Here is a 22999-nt window from a genome sequence, read left to right as displayed (position 1 = left end):
TAATTGATTCAGTAAATTACTAAAACCGTAGTATTTCTAATTATTAATAGTTAGTATATTTAACCGTTCATATGACAGGGGATATTTTTAATAGTATCTGCCTATACTGCGTTACGTGTTACTATTCTATATTACCATCATGAAGTACGATTGATTTGGTTACCCATAGAGAATAATATCAAATACTATTTTAAGAGATTCCACGATGGTTACATTGGTAACTATAGAAAGAATAATACTTACTGCGTTAGCAGCATTACTTGTAAATAATAATGAAAATGTCAGCTTTATGTTTTAGTCATTTACTTTTTACATTTACTATTATTAACGATGTTACGTGATTTTTTATCTAAATAATTATGATTTAACGTATAACAACTTCTTTTTTAGATTAATTTTCATATATTTAGTTTTAGTTCATGATATATTACGATATTCTACAGTGTTTTACAACGTTTTTATTAGGTCGTATTCTTATTTATCCGGTGGTTGTTTATCCGGTACAAATCTTGCAATCGATTTTTAACTAACTTCCCGACTAGCTAGACATTTGATACTTTTAAAATATATCAGAACACGATGCCAATAATGCATTTTTTTAATACTTTTAGCCATTTTTAAGGAGAATTGAATTCATTTTCAGTTAATTCTGTTTTGTATGGAAAGTTATTTCGACACCATCATTGGTTGCTAGGGGTCTGGGGTCCTAGCAACTAAATTATTAATATATACGTGCGTTACTATGGAAATCAATATGACATGTCAAAATGACATTTCAGTATTATTTCTATCAAGTACAAATTTTTTGATCGCTTAAGCTAGTTAAGTCAAGTTTATATGATTCAACAGAAAATTTAAAAAAGTTGTACATAAAAAGTTCTTTTTATCTTGTAATTATTTGATCGTAGCATCAATAATAAATTATGAATAGTTCACGACATCGTTTTGGTATTTTATTCATTATTAAATATGTAGTTTTCATTCGTAATTAAAAAATATATTACACACTTATTACATGAAATTAAATTATATAACACGTATATGAAATTTTTACTTGACTGAGAATGGACTTGATTTCATTGATTGATGATGCAGTAGGCACTTCTATCCCAAGTTATTATATTTAGAATATTTATATTTTACGGACCGTATAGATTGTCAATGTTTAATATAATTAAGCATGTAAGTCGTGATATTTTTTATTCGTTAGAATGTTTTAGCTCGTTTGAAATCATTGCCCTTAAAGTTTGCATGTACCTGAGGAGGCAATAAAATTTTCACCTGCACCTTACGACCGATAATAAGTTACCTGAATTATGCGGAAGACCGAGAACGTGTTCGATAATTTCATTTGTGAAGAAATCTTTATCTTTGTATTATGTTAACGTTGATTAATATGATCACGAATACACATGTATACATTTGATTACTATCACTTATAATGCATCATTACTTTTATATACTTATACAACATCTTCTCGTTTACTATACTGTACATATTTATATACAAATAAAAGTAATTAAAACTGATTAACTAAAATATACATTCTAAATTTGAGATGTCATAATAATATAAATATACGTCATAATTCATAATATATATGATTTAATTAATAAAAAAAATCATTTATAATTTTTACATAGCCGGACAATCCACCGTTGAAAACAGTTTTTTTTATGTTAGGGTGGATTCACAGGCTTATTCAAAAAACTATTAAATACCAACTGTGATATTGAAAATATAGTAATAATAATCACTAATCAGATAACAACCATTATGGAATCGCTACTCTGCTTCACCACAAAAAATAATCTTTGATAATAAGGGTTATCTACAATATAGTTGTGATTGCTTTGAGCTTAAAGTCGGTTACGTCAGAAGATTTTTCTTTTTATTCATTTCTGGATAATGTAAAAACTATAAAGCAACCGGTTTTATAAATCTTTAATTAAAATTTGTTTTTTATCTACAGTCAATAATTTCTATGAAATAATTTTCAACCACCAACGACAGATTTCTATAATTCGTTTTTGGCATTATCATAAATTTTATAAAAGCTTTCTTGGTTCACACTAAACTAGCTTACATGTTTTTCCAGCGTTCTTATAAAGAAATTATGACGTCATACATAATATATAATATACTCATTATGTATTAACTGATGATGATTTATATTAAGCGATTAACTTTAACTGAGATAATGCTTTATCGTTAAAATCATAAAATGAACACAGTATTATCGGAAATACATCTTATATAATTATAATAACAAGTATTATATGTTACAACATAATAGTAATAGTATATTAAATTTAATTATTTAAACTGTCTTTTAAATATGTACATACAATAGTTTTTTTTTAATATAAACCATTGTGAATATACCTTTGAACTCTAATGAAAGTTTTTTTCTATATTATCTATAATCCATCGTGATTAAAAATATATAATATAATATAACGCATTACTTAGTTATCTTGGTGATTGATTCATAATACCTAGTATCTAATAGTAATATTGACGTCAGATGGCTTATTAATGATAAGTATAAGTTCTTTTATTGTGAATGGACAATGGTGACAGTGTCAAGTGTCAAATTCACGGTCAGTTTGTGAATAGTAAGTTCACGTTTTATTTTGGTAAGCAATACTTGTGCTTAGTTTAGACCAATATACGTCTGTCCATAAACAACTGCATTTATATTGTAATAAAAACTTTTATAAATTTGTATAAAAACTGTTGACAGACATAAATACATTTTAAATATTTTCGTATTAATAATATGTTTTGTTTTTGTATTTCGTTACGAATAGAAGACAACTTTCAATCATAAATTCAAAATGATCTCAACACAACATGAAAAAAATAAAGAAATTTATTGCAGTATTAACAAAAAAATACGACATAATCAGAAAACTTAACAAAAAAAAATATAGCAAAAGTACGTTTAAATACATCGAATGATCTAAGTAAACCCTATTTTAATAATCTATTAAACAATGTCCACCTAAACTAAATCTCAAGTAAATGGAATATATACATATATGTAGGCAATTTGATTGAACAAATGTATAATTGCCCTCCTAATTGTCATTACCAAATTCTAAGATAGTTATCGTGGACACACGTCAAGTGAATATCACCAAGAATGGCAGAGTTTCTATTTACACAAAAAAATATATAGCTAAATAAAGATCTCTTCTAACTTTTAAACTACACTTTCTTAGAATTTATAAGAGTAAGTCAGTTTGGTAGTGTCTAGCAATAACCATACAGTCTCAAGAAAAGGAGTCAAGAGTGGCTATATTTGGGTAAGGAAATTTTCACTTTTTCACTAGAAGCAGCGACGCGTGAAATTGTAAAATATTAATTTAATTAAAGCGTACAAATTTTTACGACGTGGACTGTCCAAACTTCGTTTAAGTTTAAATATTTTTTTGCTAGTCTTAACGAGATTTAAAACTTTCAATCAATGCATATGTGTGTAGTTACAAAAGTTTAAAGACCATTATATAATGATTTATATGTGGACATAATATTATGTATGTTGGTCTGGACTAGGCTTTATAATTTCTCTGCAAACAGTATTTAAAAACATTAAAGTTTGTACAAATAACAACAAAATATATAATAATAAGCATATTATGCATCATAAGTGATTACATCGCCTGTCATAACTAATCATCAGCATCGCTTTCGTTTGCATTTGACTGATTGATGAATGAGATAAAAAGTTGAATGAATTGTAAAAAAGAGGTCGTGTTTTGGATACATATTAGTAAAGTCGATAAATTTTCCTCTGTAATATTTAATTGGCACTTTTACATTCCACAATATGAATATTAGGTCATAGTAATAAACACATTCTTTGCAAAGTTTTTCATTTAGTTTCATCAAAAAAAATATTAATTTCCATTACATCTTTCAAAATATCGTCACCCCGGTTCCGATTCGGAGTACAGAGTAGAATTCATAGAAAATGGCAAAAATACCAAAATTATACACATTAATATTGGAATAACTGATGACGATTAAAAAAGTCATTTTCTCTTATAACAAGTTAGAATCTAGATGATAGTGGTCTCTCTAATCAAAAATAATAATAAAAATGTAGTCATTAGTTCACGTGCACATTTGCTTTCAATGTCACCCACCGTCGACAAGCGCTATCGGTGATTCAAGGATTCAAACCCCACAACTGAGTCAACTAGTTAGGTTTTCTTTTTCAATAAGTATGTCTAAGAAATGAAGTCGTTGCATTCAACGAATGGCTCACAGCTAGTTCTCCTAAAACCAGACTATTAAGATACCTAATTGTAATTTACGCTACTCACCTTTATTTTTAAAAAGAATGTATTCAATGTATAGGTTTGTATGTTATATGTTTCCACTAAGTTTATAATGTTAACATATTTTTTGTTAATAATCCATAGCTCTTACTTGTTGAATTGTCTTATTTTGTCGTTAATAGTTAAAATATTATTTTAACCGTAAATCGTGATTGTTTTTTAATGATTTGATCCTTCATTGTTGTTATGTTGACGTCCTTACGTTTATTTTCTATAAATGCCACTTATCTATGGTTTACGAGCCACATATTCAAAGACAATTTCTTACAGCACCATATTATTATACATCCGTGTCCACTTAATTATTAGCATTATTATAGTTACATGGGTACTAATTTGAAAAAAGGTATACTCGTGATTAAATAATATTAATAACTGACTCAGCCCTTTTACAATAGTTTTAGACAAGGTGAAGCTATTTTTTTAACAACATATCTAACCTCTTACAAAAAGTGGAACCATGCGTAAAAATAAAATGAATTGCTAATGATTATAATATTATGAATCTTGCAAAGTATAAACTAAAATTCAATTGTTGAATAACTCTCTAGGTATTTAAAAAATATGTAGGTTTCTTCCTGCATGGTGAGAATTAATCATCGTAATATAAGATATTTCAAAGATTGCTAAAAATAAACTACTTAAGATCATTCATCATAAAGCACGCCATTAGCTACTTTTTGCTAATATTTACTTTATTCGTACCCATAGTAAAAAAAAATGTATTTAGATATATTATGAGATATTTGTAAGAATTAAACGATAAAGGTTTTTATAGAAACTAATTTGTAAAATTTAAACTTTCTAATAATACACTACAGTTTGGTTGATATCAACTTGGAACAGTAATTTCAAATGTCGTTATTCATCAGACTACTTAAGATATCTTGTATAGAATATAGTTTGATGAAATAATCACTAATTCAACATAAAATAAAACAAATGTGACTATTAACAAAAGATGCTTTAATTTAAATTATGTAAGTTAAAAAAATGCCGATCCCTGAGTTATTTTTACCGGATCTTCTTTAAAATACTGTAAAATGCCGATAATCTTCTCTCAAATGTTAAATGGGATGGTTTATAACAATTTATTACAAACCTTGTTGACATTATGGTTATATTCCACGAATTATGATGAAATACAATAATATTCGTTAACTTCCATCAAAACCAATACGATCAATCGTTGACGTCTTTAATTTTATCTCAGTTTGGCATTTGGAATTTTGCTACGTTTACTGGAATTTAATCAATAACAAAACAAATAAGCTATTTATTTAATTTCAAGGAGTACCTATTGAACTAATATTTCATTTTAAAATTTTAGAAATGTCCTTATTTTATACCTCTACTGATTTTAATTATTTTAAAAATATAGATTTACAATAATTATCCTGTACCCAAACTTAAATGTATTTTTTTTAATATATTGCGGTCTTAGTCTATATAATAATATAGCATTGCGATTTTATATAGGCAAGTCTTTATATATATTACAATTTCACGAATTGCTGATTTTGAAAGCATTTTTAATAAATAATAAATTGAAATTAAACAAAATATAATGGATACTTACTAATTAATTCTTCCTAATTATGCAGCGTAATAATAATATATTATATTACAATTTTATTTTATATCAATTATTGACAGTTAACGCGATAGAAATGATTACACAATAATATTTTAAATAACGTTTTGCTCATATTTATTTTTCAATGTATCTTATGCATGCATTATTTTCTCCTTCAACATATGCATCATAAATCGTAAGCCAATTTAAACAGTAGCAGCACAACCTTCCAAAACATGGCATTATTATCTACATAAACAAGATAAGTACGTGATTTAAAAGTTGGATGCAACAAAATATATATACAGTGGAAGTGCACTTTCAGTTTCCCAACAGCACGTTGGAATCTTGCATAAGTAAGCCAAGATGTCACTCGATAATACTAATATAAATAATATAATACATGAAATACTTTTATATTATACTTACATATATTTTACCTTGTATATTATTTTATTCATGTATTTTATTATTTTTTTTACTATGTTCCTAATAAGATCATACTATATGGGCCTCCACAGAGTGGAGATTGTATTAATAGACCAATGGATATTAACTACTTGCTCAACCTAATAGGTCCATACTCTGAGTCCAAACACACATTGAAAAACAACCTGTAATTAACTTAGTGGTTTTATTTTGTTTTGCATTTCACAACACCCTACGTGTTCATATACTTTTTTAGCAAGATTTTTTTCACGGCGCCCTAAAAATTTTCTGTTCCGCGTTGAGTTTTGAGAGAGGTTTGTTTTTTTATTACATTATTGAGTTTATTTTTGCAAAATGGGCGAATACTGTAATTTTTATAAATGCAAAACTTATGGTTCTCTCCCACAATTCAGCAGACATTAATATTTTACATTGTTTTGTCCAATATATACAGCATACCTAAGTGGTTTGTAGGTACTGTCAATTTATGGTCCAAAGACATTGTATTAATAAATTGAAATTGAAGACAATATTTTAGTTTATTAAATAATTTAGATAAATCACTTACTGTTATGATAGATTGTCTTATATTTTAATTGCTATCTAAACTAATTAATTACTTGTGAGTGAGTGATGAGTCAGCCGTATATTAACCTATTAGGCAACATAATATTCTTTATAATAGAAATATACTTTTTTAATTATTCGTAAGTAAATTTTTGTATGAGTAAAATTTCTTATTTATACTTATTCTGACGTTGGGTATATGAGGTGATGTCAAATTATTATAAATTAATGATGCAGATACATGATATATTATAATACGAGTATTAACAATAATTTAATGTACTTAGCATAGCTGAACAAAATATCGTCAGATTTTTCTTATTATTCCGATTAATTGAAAAGTGCTATAGTCGCAAGCTATCTGGACATGCGACCATCGAAACGTTAATTTCGAACCATGACTGGCTGTAGGATTAAACAATTAAGTAAATGCCATTGCGACAGTAGGAAACAATGGGCAGACATTTGCGGTACTTTAATGTTTTCTGCAAAATGTATTTCAGTTCACACGGACTTAATTTGTTTACGAAAATGTTCGATTTAATTATTGTTAACATAACTATTTCAATTATTACATACATCAGATTTAACTACATGCAATAATTTAAAAACAACATAAAAAAATATATTCCTTTTCTATATCATGGTTTTTAATTTAAATATTGTAGTTGTATCTATCAAAAGTACAAGGTACATATCACATATATCCGATTATACATAGATATCTTCCAAGATAATTAAATTAACTTATAAATCAGTATATTAAATAGTTACATTTATTATTTCATAATATGAACTAGTAAAACTCATAAAATCACTTTAAAAGTCTACATAACTAGAAAGCTACATAGAATTTACCACTGTATTGTATCCAATACTGTACTTTATCCAATACATCAAAACAACTTTCGTAGTAAGTATAATATTATCTGTCTGAGACTCTTCATACAATTAATATGCCATACAGAGGCATGCAGATTGACCCAGTGGGATGCTAGTAAAATTCCGGAAGGCCAATGAGTCACAATTACTTTTTGCTAAATATTTTTATTGCAAATACATCGTGCACAACACTGTATAGAGTTCAAATATGATATCACAAAAACAGTTGAATGTATTAGAATATTTTTTTGAAAATTTTTCATGTTACATTTATTACATTATTTTATCGTATTTCTGCATTATCTATTTTTGTATTAAATTTGTTTAGATATTGAAAATAATACCAAAAAGTATTAAAATCTCTCACTTTTAATGTCACTCTTAAATGCCTACTAGTTTAAGTAAAGCATGACAGTTATTAGATTTTAAAAAACCTATATATCTTTCTTTGCAAATCACAAATCATTGTATCTTTTTTATGACGTAGACTTCCAGTAAAGTTTTCTTGAACCAATAATGTTCTGTGATCTTAGAGCACAACAAGCCTTTGCCATAAGTGCATAATGAATAGGCATCTTCGAATAATAATCAACAATAAGTAGTGCTTACATTGCTATACGATAATTATTGACTTGTTTAAGTTTACAGTAGTTTGATCAAAAGACAGCGATATTGGTTTGAATCCAATTATTGACCAGGATACAAAAATTTTTTTCTCAATAATAAATAATTATTGAATACAATCACGATTTTTTGCATACCTTTCATCTATAACATAAGTTTTTTATCAAATAATAACTATTGGCGGGTGCACATTATTGTTCATTTGTTTTTAAATATTCCCAAACCAAAATATAATAAGTTATTAGCGATACTAAATTAAATATTATTATAAGAAAAAAATAGTTTGGTTTTATTAAATAAATAAAGTTTGTGGGTAACACCATTTTAAATCTGCTTTGTTCTATTTTCAAAAATCCAACTAAATTAATGTTTCCAATTTTTAATTATTATAATAGTATTTATTAAGACTTATTTTGAATGGATCATCGGACACTTTAATATTTTATTAGTATAAATATGTACGCGTAGCTTTGAAAAATGTCATGTGGCATAAATGGTCTGAAATCAAGTATGTTTTGGTGTAAGTTTCCATGAAAAATTACAATACATATTTTCATGTATATTTAAAAATGTAATTATTATTTTGTTGATCGACATTTAAAAAGCTCCTGACTTCAGTGTCCACTGCAAGAAATAGTTTTTGGCAAACTTTCTTTTACGTTTTCTCCGCGATGTTAATCATACAGGCGATTTTTTCTGACAGATCTAAAAAATATTAGTTGACAACACTAATCTACTTAATTTTTATAAAATTACTGAATATACCTTAAAATGTAAGCATATTGCGCAGTGAATAAACTAACGGTAAATTTAAATTTAATTAACTTATCATATTATATTATTAGATATGAAATTAATAAATTATTTGTAATACCTACTCCTATACAAAGTAAAACCTTGTAAAAATATACACGTAAGTATCTTAACTACATCTTTATTAATGTTAACGAGAGTATCAAATCTACGCGTTTTAAAGCATTTAGAAATAGTCCATTGTGTATGCAAATCAGCTAAAAAATTCTCACGTTTTGTGATTTATTCCAAAAGAGTAATTAATTCAACAAAATCGAGCAATTCGTTCACCACGTCGCTCACTAACTAGACTTTAGCGGAAAATTATAAATCAAAAATACCAAAGACGTCATTTTTCACACAGACACTTTGTTCCGTTGCGTCGGGCAAGCGAGCAGTGACTATAAGATACTTTAATGTCCATGAATTACAGCGTGCAATAATAATTAACATGCATATTTTTTAATAACTGCACAATAAACGAAATTACCATTGTTCTCACTAAGACTTAAATGTATTTTCACATCTCAATTAAGTAAGTAGATATCTTTATATGTCAGATTGTAGAATTTTTACAACATACATGCCACATCAAGGATTAAGCTCTCTAGTTTTTGAAAATAAATAATATAGTATTTCGGTCATGAGGTGAAAAATTCAATATTAGAAAACTTTAAAATACCCATACCATAATCAGCCAGGATGTATCCACTACTGGATAAATGCCTCCTTAGTTCTTCGCTGCAATCCACACCCGTCAATCAATCTAGTTTTGCACTGTGGTCATTTAATATCCTTTGGATACCACTGAATGCGTTTTCCCAGCGGTTGTCTAAACACTCTAAATGATAGCCATATAATCAACTTAACGAACTCTATTTTTACCTGCCTCCTTATACATTGGTTTATTTTTGTATTCTTTCGCATTATGCCCACCTTGCACGTTACCATGCTACATTTCGTGTAGTTTCTGAATATTTTCTCTTACATAATATTTCTCATGCATACGTGACCATTGGTACCATACATGGATTGAACACTTACCAAACGATTTAGACACTTTTAGACAATTCACTTTTGAAAATAGTACACTGGCGCCCAAATACGTTTTACGCCAGTTTGGTTCTGCGAGGAATCACGTCATATAATATAACTAACACTATCAATATATGTATAATATTATGTCGAACGTAGTTGTTAACCCACTTGATTTGAATGACATTGATAAAGGGTTGATTCTTAGCTAACAAAGCAGTATATTCATATATTATTATATCTAAAAAGTCCTAATAATTGAAGCTGATAATAAAATAATAGTTAAACTAGTTGCAAGTCGTATTGCATTGCAGGCCCATTGATAATACGCTCCGTCAGCATTTAAACATTCATTAGATTCTCCTCAGTCAATTCCATGAGAGTGCATAATATTATTACACAGAGAAATTAGAAATCATCATGAATGCATGGTGAACTATTATTATTTAGATGAACAATCATGAATAGACAAAAAATAAGTTAACAATTAAAATCGAAAAAAAAATATTTATTTACCCCTGCAACCTAAAAACCACCTTGCATTAATGTTACAAAATGTAAAACAAGGTTTTAATACAGTATACAATATATATTTTGAATATTTAAATGGACAATCACAAAAAATATCGAAATTATTTATATTGAAACAAAAAGTTCATGATAGCACTTCCTCTATCTATCATTACTATCAATAAATACGTTGCATTGTAATAAATGGAGAGTTGTATTTTTTTATTAACATAATGCTTATATTTTGTTTCAGTGTTACTCGCGATTGGAGCGTCTGTTACTGTAAGTATCTGATAAAAAAATATTTGGGTATTTGTATTGTAATAATAAATTTATTATTTGAAAATGTCCACAATGAGATTAATTTATAAGTTAGATACAATAAAATCTTTTGTGGAATATTTTTTCGTTATAATCAATTAGGTAGGTAATAGTAAACACAAAAATCAATTCCACCAGCACAGTGCATATAAGTAGTGCAGTACAAGTTTATTGTCTGATTACTGTTTTTGATTTTATCATTTACTACTTATTATATAATTATCTATACATATCTACTATGATCCACAGTATTGCCTATTATGAAATTCCCGACAATTAATTACCAATATTATGTTATTAGGATTATATTGTTTTACCTGCTAAATCTAATGAGTATATTATTATTTGTAACAGGCTCAAAATGGTTATACCTATAACCGTCCCGACAAACCACTGGGATCTGGCTCATCATCTCCTCGACCTGGCGATTCATCAAGTGGATACCCAGGAAGCAGCAATAGCGGTTATCCAGGATCTTCTTCGGGAACTCAGGCTTACCCTGGTTACTCTCCTTCCGCCGGACCTTCAACTCCCTCATACTCAGGAGCAGGATCAAGCCCATCGTACCCTGGATCCAGCTCCGCATATCCTGGATCCGGCCCTTCATTCCCTGGATCCAGCTCGTCGTATCCCAGTTCAGGTTCCACAAGTGGATATCCATCTGGGCACACACAAAGTGACTCACAAAGCAATAGACCACAAGGTGGAAACCAGGGATATCCTTCGGGACCATCTGGTTCAAACAACAACTATCCACAGGGACCTCAAAAACCTGGACAGTCCGGATCAAATGGATACCAGCCACAAAGACCGTCATCACAATATCCCCAGGGAGGTCAAGGAGGACACGGCGGCCAGGGAACCCAGGGAGGGCATGGTGGCCAGGGAGATAATGGATATCAAGGACCATCCTCTTCTGGACAATACCCACAAGGTGGACAAGGACCTTCTGGCCCAAGCGGACCTTCTGGATCAAGCAGACCAACTGGCCCACAGCAATATCCAGGACAGAGACCGTCGGGACAATATCCTCAGGGAGGGCAAGGACCAGCATCTGACTACCCGCAAGGTGGATCTGGACCAGGATCATCATTCGGTGGCAATAACTATCCACAAGGTGGACAGCCCGCTTCTGGATTTGGACAGCAAGGTGATGATAGTGGCTCATATGATGAAGGAGATTATTCTGCTATTCCCGGAGAACCTGGCCGAGATTATCCGATATTCTCTGAAGTTTTCCAAACATCTTTCAGTTGTGATGCTCAACAATACCCCGGATACTATGCTGATGTCGAGGCTCAGTGCCAAATTTTCCACATTTGCGCCAATAACAAGACTTACGATTTCTTATGCCCCAATGGCACAATTTTCTCTCAAGAATTCTTCGTATGCGTTTGGTGGAATCAATTCGATTGTAATTCTGCCCCTAGCTTCTTCGGTCTCAATGCCAATTTATATGACTACAGCATAACTGGAAGTCAGCAACAAGGTTCTCATGGCGAATACCCAGGTCAATCTGGATCTCATGGCCCATCTGCTAATTATCCAGGACAATCTGGTAATCTAGGACCATCCACAAATTACCCTGGCCAATCAGGCCCACAAGGTCCATCATCGAGCTACCCTGACCAATCGGGTCCGCAAGGTCCTTCTTCAAACTACCCAGGTCAATCGGGTCCACAGGGTCCTTCGTCCAACTACCCAGGCCAATCGGGTCCACAAGGGCCATCATCAAACTATCCAGGACAGTCTAGTTCTCAAGGTCCAAGTGGTGGATATCCAAGCTCCTCTAAACCATCTGGATACCCAGGATCTCAACGCCCATCAAGCACTTACCCAGGATCTTCTCCTTCATACCCTGGAGCTCAAGGATCTTCTCCTTCATACCCCGGATCTCAAGGATCATCTCCTTCTTACCCTGGAGCGCAAGGATCATCTCCTTCTTACCCCGGAGCACAAGGATCATCTCCTTCTTACCCAGGAGTGCAAGGAACATCTCCTTCCTATCCAGGATCTCAAGGATCATCTCCGTCTTACCCAGGATCACAAGGATCATCTCCTTCTCATACAGGATCTCAAGGAACATCTCCTTCTTATCCAGGATCTCACAGCCCTTCTTCATCATACCCTGGATCTGGAACACCCCAAGGACCGTCGTCTTCCTACCCAGGATCACAGTCGTCTCAAGGCCCATCGTCTTACCCAGGATCTCAAAAACCACAGGGTCCTTCTTCTTCGTTCCCCTCACAAGGATACCCATCTGGAGGACCCAGTGGTCCTTCCTTCCCATCAGGACCAGGATCTAGCCGGCCAGGAAGCAGTCACCCTTCCCATTCCGATTCTGGATTCCCAGGTAGCCCACCTCAGCCAGACAGAGACTACCTTCCTCCAAGGAACTAATAAATTATAAAGTCAGCGCTTTTTCGCATGAACAACTGACTTGAGGGTGTTAACTTTTTGATTTGGATGTCCAGATTTTGTATTAACAAAATTACTGATTGCAACATCTTATAAAAGTAAGCATCCTTGACTTGGCAAGAAATCGGTTCAGATAATATTAGTAAAATATAAAACATATTAATTTATAATGCAAGCACAAGCAGTGACACATGAAATAGTTGGTGCTGTACCTTAATTTTAGTATTATAGATATATGAAAATTGTATATAAACATCCTTCATTGAAAAATATTATTACCTATCTCGTATGTAATATTTATTTAATAATTATTATCATTTTTTTTTTAAATATTTTATTTTAAATGGCCAGTAACAGTCCAATCAGAATTTTATTTAAAGATTATATTTATGAAATTTATACATTTTTTTCTTTTTTGATAATTTAAGAGTGTTAGTCATAATCAGTTACCATGAAGATGTATTATTTTTTTCGTAAGGATATTATTTAAAAGATAATATTAGTGTTTTTAAGTAGTTTTTGATACCTATACTATTATAAAATAATTTATAAGTATTTTAGTAACTGTCGCAAATATAGTCGATATTTTATTAGATTACCTATGTATGTATAATACTTATTGTATTTTCCAAAATAATGTTCAATTTTGATTTTATAATATTATTTTCAACGATTTTTATATTTATATTTTTATATACCTACTTTGCAATAATAAAGGAAAAACCTTTAATAACTAAAATATTTTTGTTTTTAATCTAAATTCGCAATCCACTGTCCATAATAAATGTTAAAGCAGCTGTCATTCTGTGAAAATAAATATAACCTATGAATAAAAAAAGAAGGAATGAGCATAATAATGTACAAATCACGGCAATCAGAAAGGCCGGCAAATATGGCCGACATTGCGTGATACACAAACATAAAATACACAAAATTACAAACACATACGAAGTTTATACGCACACGTACAGACCATGTGATATTTGTTTACGCAAAATCATCGCTTTCCAAGATGGCGAATTTGATTGCCCGTTTTTATACTGCAATAAATCAGTATGTTCCTTCCTGTCTTTTTTTATTCGTTGAATATAACCATGGGTTTGTAGGGTGGGTGGGGTTGTATTGGTACAGGGAGCACATTATTGATACACCCCTATTGTCTTGAGTAAGTATAGGAAAGTCTTTGAAGTTTTTCCACTTACTTTGGCATAAAACTCAAATTATTCAGCTACCTATATATGAAGAGTTACAATGAAAAATGTGTTTAACTCTTACCTATAGAGTCTAGCTTAGTAAAATCTAGTAATAGTTTTACAGTGCCCAAATCTAATCAATTCATAATATTTATATAAAAACAGAGATTTTTAATAGTCATAATAAATTAATATATTAAAAGCTAATTCTGTTCATGATTCTCACTCATTGGATCGCCAATTCATTATGGTTTTATAGATACAAGTACGTACGTCACAAATATTATGCTTCTTTACAATAGGTAGGTATCTTATAATAATTATGGCGAAAAGCGTTCAGAATACCTTTCAGTATTTTTTTCTCCTGGCCATATTCGGTCCAAGGGCCAACGCAGATATTGTATACAATACATTGGAATCAAGCATGATCATTCCAATTAGATTCATTGACTCCATAGTACATATTATTTTGGAATCGAGTAAGACCTACGTTGACGCAACACCGTCTGTGTTTCCGCGTGTCTTGGCCCTAAACAGTGAAAACTATGACATACACCAAAATTAGTATTTTTTATTTGCTTTATTATCAGAAAATATAAAATTGTTTTATTTTACAGTAGATACCTAATTATTATGTATTATATATAAAGAAAACGTGCTGGGCCACATTAAAATTGGGCGAATCGCTTTATAATCATATACGACGTCTCTCTTCGTATCATTTGCCTCATTATCTAGGATGGTGATCACTGAAATCACGTGCGCAACCAACAATCTCCTTATACCTGGAAGTATACTGCGCAGATCCTGTTACTTCGATGATTCGTTGTATAAGTAGGTAGGTATGTACCTAAGTACAAAATAAGTAATGAATAATGATAACATTATTTACTGATATAATAGGTTATCTTATTTTTTATCTCATAACACTGAATTTAAAACAAATAATTTGTGAAACGCTATTAACATCGGTTTTATATTATTAATTTGATAATGATTCAATAGGTAGGTAGGTACTATTAAAATATACTACGTAGGGCGTTCTTTATAATTAATAAGATTATCAGCGCTCGAAATGGAAAATTTTACGAACCAGAGCGCTTGATAATTTTACGAAAATATTAACACTGTTACTTATTTAATTCTATACATATGTGTATTTAAAAAAACGATTGCGTTAGTTTTTTTATAATATGACATATCTCGCTCAGACGGTCAAATTAATATTTACACGATACGGAGCGATAATTTTGGGGATTGTATGAACCGGAACGGCGCTCCGGTGCGTTCCGGTCCATTTCGAGACCTGAAAATTATCTAGCCAAACCAAAATTGCTTCCCCATCCCCCTCAGTAAGATTCAATTTAATCTCCACTTGGTGCGGGCTTGTCAACAAAGACACAAGCTGCCATCTGAGAATGGATTTCAGTAATATTTTAAACGCTACGCGAGCTTAAAAATACTTAATGATAATGTAAGAATATGATGAATTTGTTCAATAATCGCAAACTTTTAATAATCTTAATAAGTTCTTCCTTGAATAAAAATTATATTTTCCTTTATAAGTACCTAATCATTGTAAACACACTCTAAAAATGTAGGTAAATCATTAGTAATCTTTCCTATTTTGTCGCTAGATGTCTGCAGTAAATCAACAGTGACAATAAAATAATAAGATGATGTTTGTATGATGGATGAAGTCAATAGCAATAAATAAATTTATTCGCTGAAAACACACATGGCGCTTTAGTCGTTCACGTAACAGGGAGTTTTTTTCTATTCTGCAATTTTACAATTATTTGATTTTGATGATGGTAATACATTGTATAGTTTATCCAGTTACTGCAAAAAATATTGAATCACATGATAGCAACACTGGCAGCGTGTCAAGTTTGCCATATATACGTTATTTAATACCCTACTACAATATTTTAATTAAATTAAAATAGTAATAAAATAAGTTTATCAAAGGATCTCATTTTACTCAAATAATAATATATGAGCTACTAATTTTTTCTTTAATATAATTTCTATTTTTTTTGTTTTTAAGATATTATTGTTTCTGTTTTGTATAGAAAAAATGTTAATTGATTGTACTTAACGTTGGTCATTGTTCTCAAATTTTCATTTATTTTTAAAGAATAGTTATTGTGTAAATCATTATGTATATATTTTTATTGATAGGTAATTATTAATAGATAATGACTTTTAAATTGTTTAAAGTATGTCAGGGAATAATAAATTTGATAACAAGTATCCCCATTCACCCCCCGCCCCCCAATAAATTTCTGACGTTTTATGTCAGTCGTGTAATGTCAAACGTTGAAATTTAATATTGAACCTTTCACTTTTTAGTCAGAAATTTATATAAGAAAAATATTTTACTGAATTCCATCTCAATATAACTTTGATATGGTCTAGAACTCAGGCGTCATCAAAATACAAACGATTTAAAATTTGCAGGTTGGATTACACATTGTTTTCAAAGTAGGTACCTAGCTACTTATGATGGCTTTGCCTGATGAAACACCAAATAAAAATAGCAGAGGTAATATATTATTCCCATTTAAATTGTTAATATGTATTTGCTATATTATCATTACGACAGATAAGGCAATTTTACCAAACCAAATGATATTTTAAAATTATTAGAATGCCTGCCAAACTTCATATATTTCTAGGGACCTCTTGTAAATAACAGCTGGTTTGATTCCGCATAATATACAACGTTAAATAAAGAAGGCAAACTGACAGAGTAAACATAACCGTTAGTCCTTTCGTATAAATATAATTTTACAGTACCTTTTTATGATATTTATCTGTAGGTAATATTATTGACAATATGCTGTACTAAAATAGACCTTATTATGAATTGTGACGCAGTGTTTTTAGGAAACTGAAATAATTAATTGTCCATAAGTTATATGTTTGCGAACACACCAATGGACCTAAATTCAAAACTATATTAAGAAAATGTATGCATATCTTTGAATGCTTATGTTTGCATTATTTAATTTAAAGGTTTTACAAGCAGTTGTGACCTATAGCCTCAATTACATTGAGCCTCTTTACGAGCTGTTTATTGGCGAATTTAAAAGCGGGCGATTCAGCTACTGCGATTTGATGAATACACACAAAACTTTCCATTCGCTGAAAAGCCACAAGCCAGTGACTATTTTGACAGAACGTAGTTCGTTTTTTTACCGGGAGGTTGGTGCTGCGCAGACGCAGTAGGCCCACACGCCGGCGTGTAGCGTGTAAAGTTGACCGGCTTTCAACTTTTCTCGGTAGAGTGTTTACAACCTGCTTATTAGCTTATTCGATGATTACACTGGGCGACTTTACAGGCAGATTGTAAATTCGCCAATAAATAGCTCGTAAAGAAGCTCAATGTAATTGAGGCTTTAAACTTGTTTTTTTGGTATGTCACTTGTCTATAAATGGTCCATTTGACCCCTGAAAAAATAGTGTTATCCTGAAATTTTTATTTTGAAATAACAGCATTTAGCACAATACAGCAGTAATATGATAAATTTTGCATTTCACCACTCAAATATTACTAGTGCCATCTCTCCTCAAAATCATATACAGTCGAACCCCGATTTTACGTGCCCAGAATTGAATTTTTCTCTCAATTTACGTCTGAAAGATTCAAAATTCAATTAAAAAAAATCAAAATTCGTCGATTTACTTTACCATATTCGATCCTTAGAAGCGCCCTTATGGGCCTCGACAGGGTGGAGGTTGTTTTAATGGGTTTTTGCTTTTTATAAGAAATGGATTTTAGCCACTTATCCATCATATTAGAACCAAAGAAACGTATCTCATTAAGACACCAAACACAAATAAACTTACATTCCACTGAAAATTTTTTTACCAGATGCGTATTTAACCAACTTTTATCAGTTAAATTTTTTGAGTTTCTTTCTCACATAACATAATATGTTATTTTACATCCAGTACCATATTATTATGTAACTCAAAATCGCTAAAAACTGAGATAGGTTTAATTCTAAAGAACAAAATTAAAAAATTAAATAAAATATAGTTTTAATCTGAATCTTTGGTAAGTACATACCATAAACAATAAATAAACTCCAATATAATACATTATATAGATATAGAAATCCCTAGAAGCCAATCCTACGCTCATGAAAGTGTGTTGTACGTAGTAGCAAAGTAAACATATTATTAACTTTGCTAAATCTGTAATTTGGCAGGATAGTAGAATACATAGTCAAACATATGGTTTACACTATTTAAATGTACATATTTACCAGAATCTCAATTATACCAGGCGGTAGTCTTAATTCTCTCCCTAAGGAATTTATAATACAAATTCATATATAAATTTTGAGAGTTGGTGTCAACTGGCTTTTTGGCCGGGGCATGTAGATATTTATTAATATTTAATCTTGTCTTTTAGGTCAATACGACCCTGGCTGGAATGACCCACCAACGCTTTCTTATAATGCTCAGGCCTCCGCAACTAAACCAAGGAACCTCTTGAACAAGAGGGTTGCATTTCCTTTAAGCAATTCACCGAATACTACTGTCCAGAACACAAATTTACCACCAATATTACCTCCTGGGTTAGCCCCAGTAAACCCAATTCCTTTTATGCCGAGTAGTCCCAATTTAATACATAAACCCGATGAAAGTAATGTATTAACGCCTTGTCAAGAAGTACATGATAGTGAAACGGTCTCTTTAATTGAAGTGACAGGTATTTTAAATAAAATATTAGACGAGAGCCCAGAATTAGGAAATAAACTAGATAATATTAGAAAAAGATTGGGCGTAATGGAATCCATGTGGGACGAAAGGAAATTGGTCGGAGATGTCCAGATCAAGATGCTCAAAATCGCTAAAGGTTGGTAATGTATAGTACAGTCGAAGATCAATATATCGTCTCTGTTCTGGCAGAACACATTAACTGGAGAATACTAGTTTTGAGTTATTTGACTTTGAAGTTGTTAAAATGTTTGAAATAGTCTATCATGTGAGTTTATTATGTAATCGTAAAAAGGATGACTTTAAAATAAAGACAGTTTATTTATTAAGAATGTTTCCAGACGGTAAAGTTTGAAATAAGGAACATTTTGGTATAACTTACTCAAATGTCATTTTTTCGAATTAGTGTCTTCTGCCAGAACAGTGACGATAGAGTGCGGCAGATAAACCATGATGGAAAAAACCAGGAAAAACTTTTAATCTCTATCTTCATTTTCATACATCTATAGGTTTAATCACACCAGCAGACTCGCAGTCGTCAACTTTAAATAGCAATTATAAGGAACAATTCTGTTACCAACTCAATCGCGTTGATGCTTGATTTGATTGCTTCATAATATATGCTCAGTTTGCTATTGTTAATAATTATAAGTAAACCAAAAAATATCCATTACTTAGCTCGGTGGGAACACTAAACAGTCTTTCCTATATTATGTTGTTACTTTAAATATCAATAGAAGGAGACTATGGGAGATTACATTTAGACAAGTAAAAAGTTACTGATTGTATTTATCAGCATATTATTTTTGTTTTGTCTTATTATTGTCTGTTAAAATAATAAATATGTAGTCAGGCAGACTGCATTATGTAAACATCAAATTTGCATTATATTAAAAGCAAGACAAGGCCACACTTGGCTCGGAAGCTCGCAGTTAATTCAGATATTTTCTTATAAACATTGACCCAACTGTCACTGATCATCGAGTAAGTCAGGCACTAAAAATAGAAATTATCCTAGTTCGGCTACGACTCCAGGGAACGATCCAAAGTGACACTTGACAATCGCTGGCTACTGTAGCAGATGGTCTGGGTGGATAATCTGAGTGAGAGTCTTTGAATGTAATTTGAGCTGAACCATTAAAAGTCTATGGTGGGAATAATACTTTAATCTATTTTATAACGTTTTTATTAGCTCGTATTCTTGTTTGTCCGGTACAAATCTTGCAATCGATTTTTAACTAACTTCCCGACTAGCTAGACATTTGAAACTTTTAGAAATATCAGAACACGATGCCAATGCATTCTTTTAATACTTTTAGCCATCTTTAAGCAGAATTGAATTAATTTTCAGTTAATTCTGTTTTGTATGGAAGGTTATTTCAGAAAAATCCGTAAAAAGTAAAAGACTATTATTGGTTGTTAAGGGGGTGGTCCTAGCAACTAAATTATTAATATATATGTGCGTTACTATGGAAATCAAAATGACATTTCAGTATTCTATATTTGCTTGTTTGTTTGTTTTTTATTTACTTCATATCAAGTACAAGTTTGAGCGTATTGAGCATAATAATTCAACAGAAAATTTAAAAATGTTGTATATAAAAAAACTCTTTTTATCTTGTAATTATTAATTAAATTTCGTTATATGGTAACCTTTATTATTAATGGTATTGAATATTTTTAATTTTATTTGAAGTTAAACTTGTATCCAGAACAGTATTGTAAGGTCTTATTAATTAAATAATGTGCTAAAATTAATTGATGTTTTTAATTTTCCAGCTTTAGAAAGTTCTGACACCGCAACAGCAGACGAATTGCACAAATCTTTGATGATAGATCACATAGGCAGTGTTGGACCTTGGATGGTAGCAATAAAACAACTCATATTTCACTGCTCCGCTAAAAATGAACTCTTAGCTATTGATAATGAATCATAATATTACAATGACAAGTGGTCAGCCTTACTAGTGAACGGCACATATCTAAATATTCAATGGCATGTCGGATCAAGAAAAAATAAATAAATAACAAATATTATACGTATGAAATAATGACTTCGCTTAAATAGGATAGTGTTGCTTGAGTTTGTTGGTTTAAAAGATTTGTTTCCTCTAAAAAATAAAACTGGTTTGAGAGAGAGAGTGTGAGTGATGACTAGGAAGCGGATTTATATGCAGCAAAAAATATGATTATATGCATGCACATATGCACTTAAAATCATTGAAATATGCACTAAAACCAAAGAAATATGCAGTTAAAAATTGACATTTTTATGGAAAAATATTTTAAATACCCACTTCGCCCATTATTACCGATAAAAATCGAATAACAAAGCAATAATCTTAAGCAATACAATATAATGACAAAAAAACACAAATAATCAATATAAAGTTAATCAATTACAATTTTCAAAATAGTTTGTTTACAAGTAGGTACAAATAATTGAATAAGATATGCAAAATGTAAATGTAAACTATGGAAACTAAACATGACTTATAAAAACAAAAACGACACACTTAACTTAACTTACTATTTGCTGTTTTTTGTCCGAAAAAATAAGTTAAAATATTTTTTTAAATATTCTCTGGCATAAAATTTTCCGCACATCTGTCAGTATTTTGTTTATATGCGGAAAATGATCTCTCAACGTCCACAGAGGTGAACCACAGGTGGTTTAAATAAAGGTGCCCGAGTTGGCTTCACTTTTTCTGATAAATTAATGAAATGCTCGGGGATGCCATTAAAAATGCAAGTGCATCTACCTGATTTAGTAATGTTTCGATAAAATTATAAATGCAAAAGCCCTAAAATATGCATTTATTAATGAAATATGCACTAATGTCTCAAATATGCATTTATATGCCCAATAAGATTTTATTTCTGGATTCTGCGTCTTTCGAAACGGATTTCTGTGCAACTCCCATAGCTGTGCATACACCCTAACAAAACATACACTAGCATATAAATCCGGGCCCTAGTGATGACAAAGTAAAACAAGACCGCCTATGAAAAAAAAACGCTTCTGCGCATTATGCGGTTCCACTATAATTTTAAAATTGTAAAGCTGGATAGAGAAGAAGGGTACTAAGTAAAATCGAGGCATTCTTGACATGAGTGTATTTAGAATAATTGTAGATAAAAAAAAATTCTTGAATCCAAAAATAATTTTGATTTAAATGACAACACGTCGAGTGGTTAAAATGTGAACTTATTGATGCGGAAAAGGATCAAAATATTTAAATGTGTTTTTCTCAAATCCATAGTCATGCATTAATGCCTCCCTTTTACCCAGTAGGTACTTCAATTACTAACTGAAATATTTAATTTATTATACAAAATATGTAAAATGCAATAATTCAAGATTGTAGCAATGACACTTAAGAGGACGTTCTACAGAATTGGCCTTGAGAATTGAAAATATGATTTTTTAACATGTGGTCCATAATATCTGGTCTACTAGTTAATATAAAAAGGTCGTGTCAAAGTTGTTTGTGTTAATAAATTTGCTCTGTGACTGATCAGACTCATATTTCACATTTATTTCATCAGGGCTGTGACAAATCATAAT

General features: G+C 30.7%; 2 protein-coding genes across 2 annotated transcripts; both read left to right on the top strand.

The window, feature by feature from the left end:
- The first annotated feature begins 2574 nt into the window (after positions 1-2574).
- On the top strand, positions 2575-13486 carry LOC147065682 (uncharacterized). Its single transcript, XM_085957277.1, has 3 exons — positions 2575-2604; positions 11441-13011; positions 13198-13486. Exons 1-3 carry the CDS (start codon positions 2575-2577, stop codon positions 13484-13486), a joined length of 1890 nt encoding a protein of 629 aa, XP_085813403.1.
- A 3485-nt stretch (positions 13487-16971) lies between these two features.
- On the top strand, positions 16972-22765 carry LOC147065681 (steroid receptor RNA activator 1). Its single transcript, XM_085956615.1, has 3 exons — positions 16972-17245; positions 19124-19570; positions 21211-22765. Exons 1-3 carry the CDS (start codon positions 17203-17205, stop codon positions 21366-21368), a joined length of 648 nt encoding a protein of 215 aa, XP_085812741.1. The 5' UTR covers positions 16972-17202; the 3' UTR covers positions 21369-22765.
- Positions 22766-22999: the final 234 nt, after the last annotated feature.

The sequence above is a fragment of the Rhyacophila brunnea genome, unplaced genomic scaffold (genome assembly GCF_057557595.1).
Source record: "Rhyacophila brunnea isolate RB1 unplaced genomic scaffold, BYU_Rbru_1.0 scaffold_6, whole genome shotgun sequence".
Taxonomy (NCBI): Eukaryota; Metazoa; Arthropoda; class Insecta; order Trichoptera; family Rhyacophilidae; genus Rhyacophila; species Rhyacophila brunnea.
Note: the sequence above shows the minus strand (reverse complement) of the source record. Positions and strands in the feature narration are given on the sequence as shown.

Coding starts and splice junctions, on each gene's coding strand:
- LOC147065682 (XM_085957277.1), top strand. CDS start 2,575: ATGGTGACAGTGTCAAGTGTCAAATTCACG. Junction 2,605..11,440: donor TGTCAAGTGTCAAATTCACG/GTCAGTTTGTGA, acceptor TATTTGTAACAG/GCTCAAAATGGTTATACCTA. Junction 13,012..13,197: donor TCTCCTTCTTACCCTGGAGC/GCAAGGATCATC, acceptor AGGATCTCACAG/CCCTTCTTCATCATACCCTG.
- LOC147065681 (XM_085956615.1), top strand. CDS start 17,203: ATGATGGCTTTGCCTGATGAAACACCAAATAAAAATAGCAGAG. Junction 17,246..19,123: donor ACCAAATAAAAATAGCAGAG/GTAATATATTAT, acceptor CTTGTCTTTTAG/GTCAATACGACCCTGGCTGG. Junction 19,571..21,210: donor GATGCTCAAAATCGCTAAAG/GTTGGTAATGTA, acceptor TTAATTTTCCAG/CTTTAGAAAGTTCTGACACC.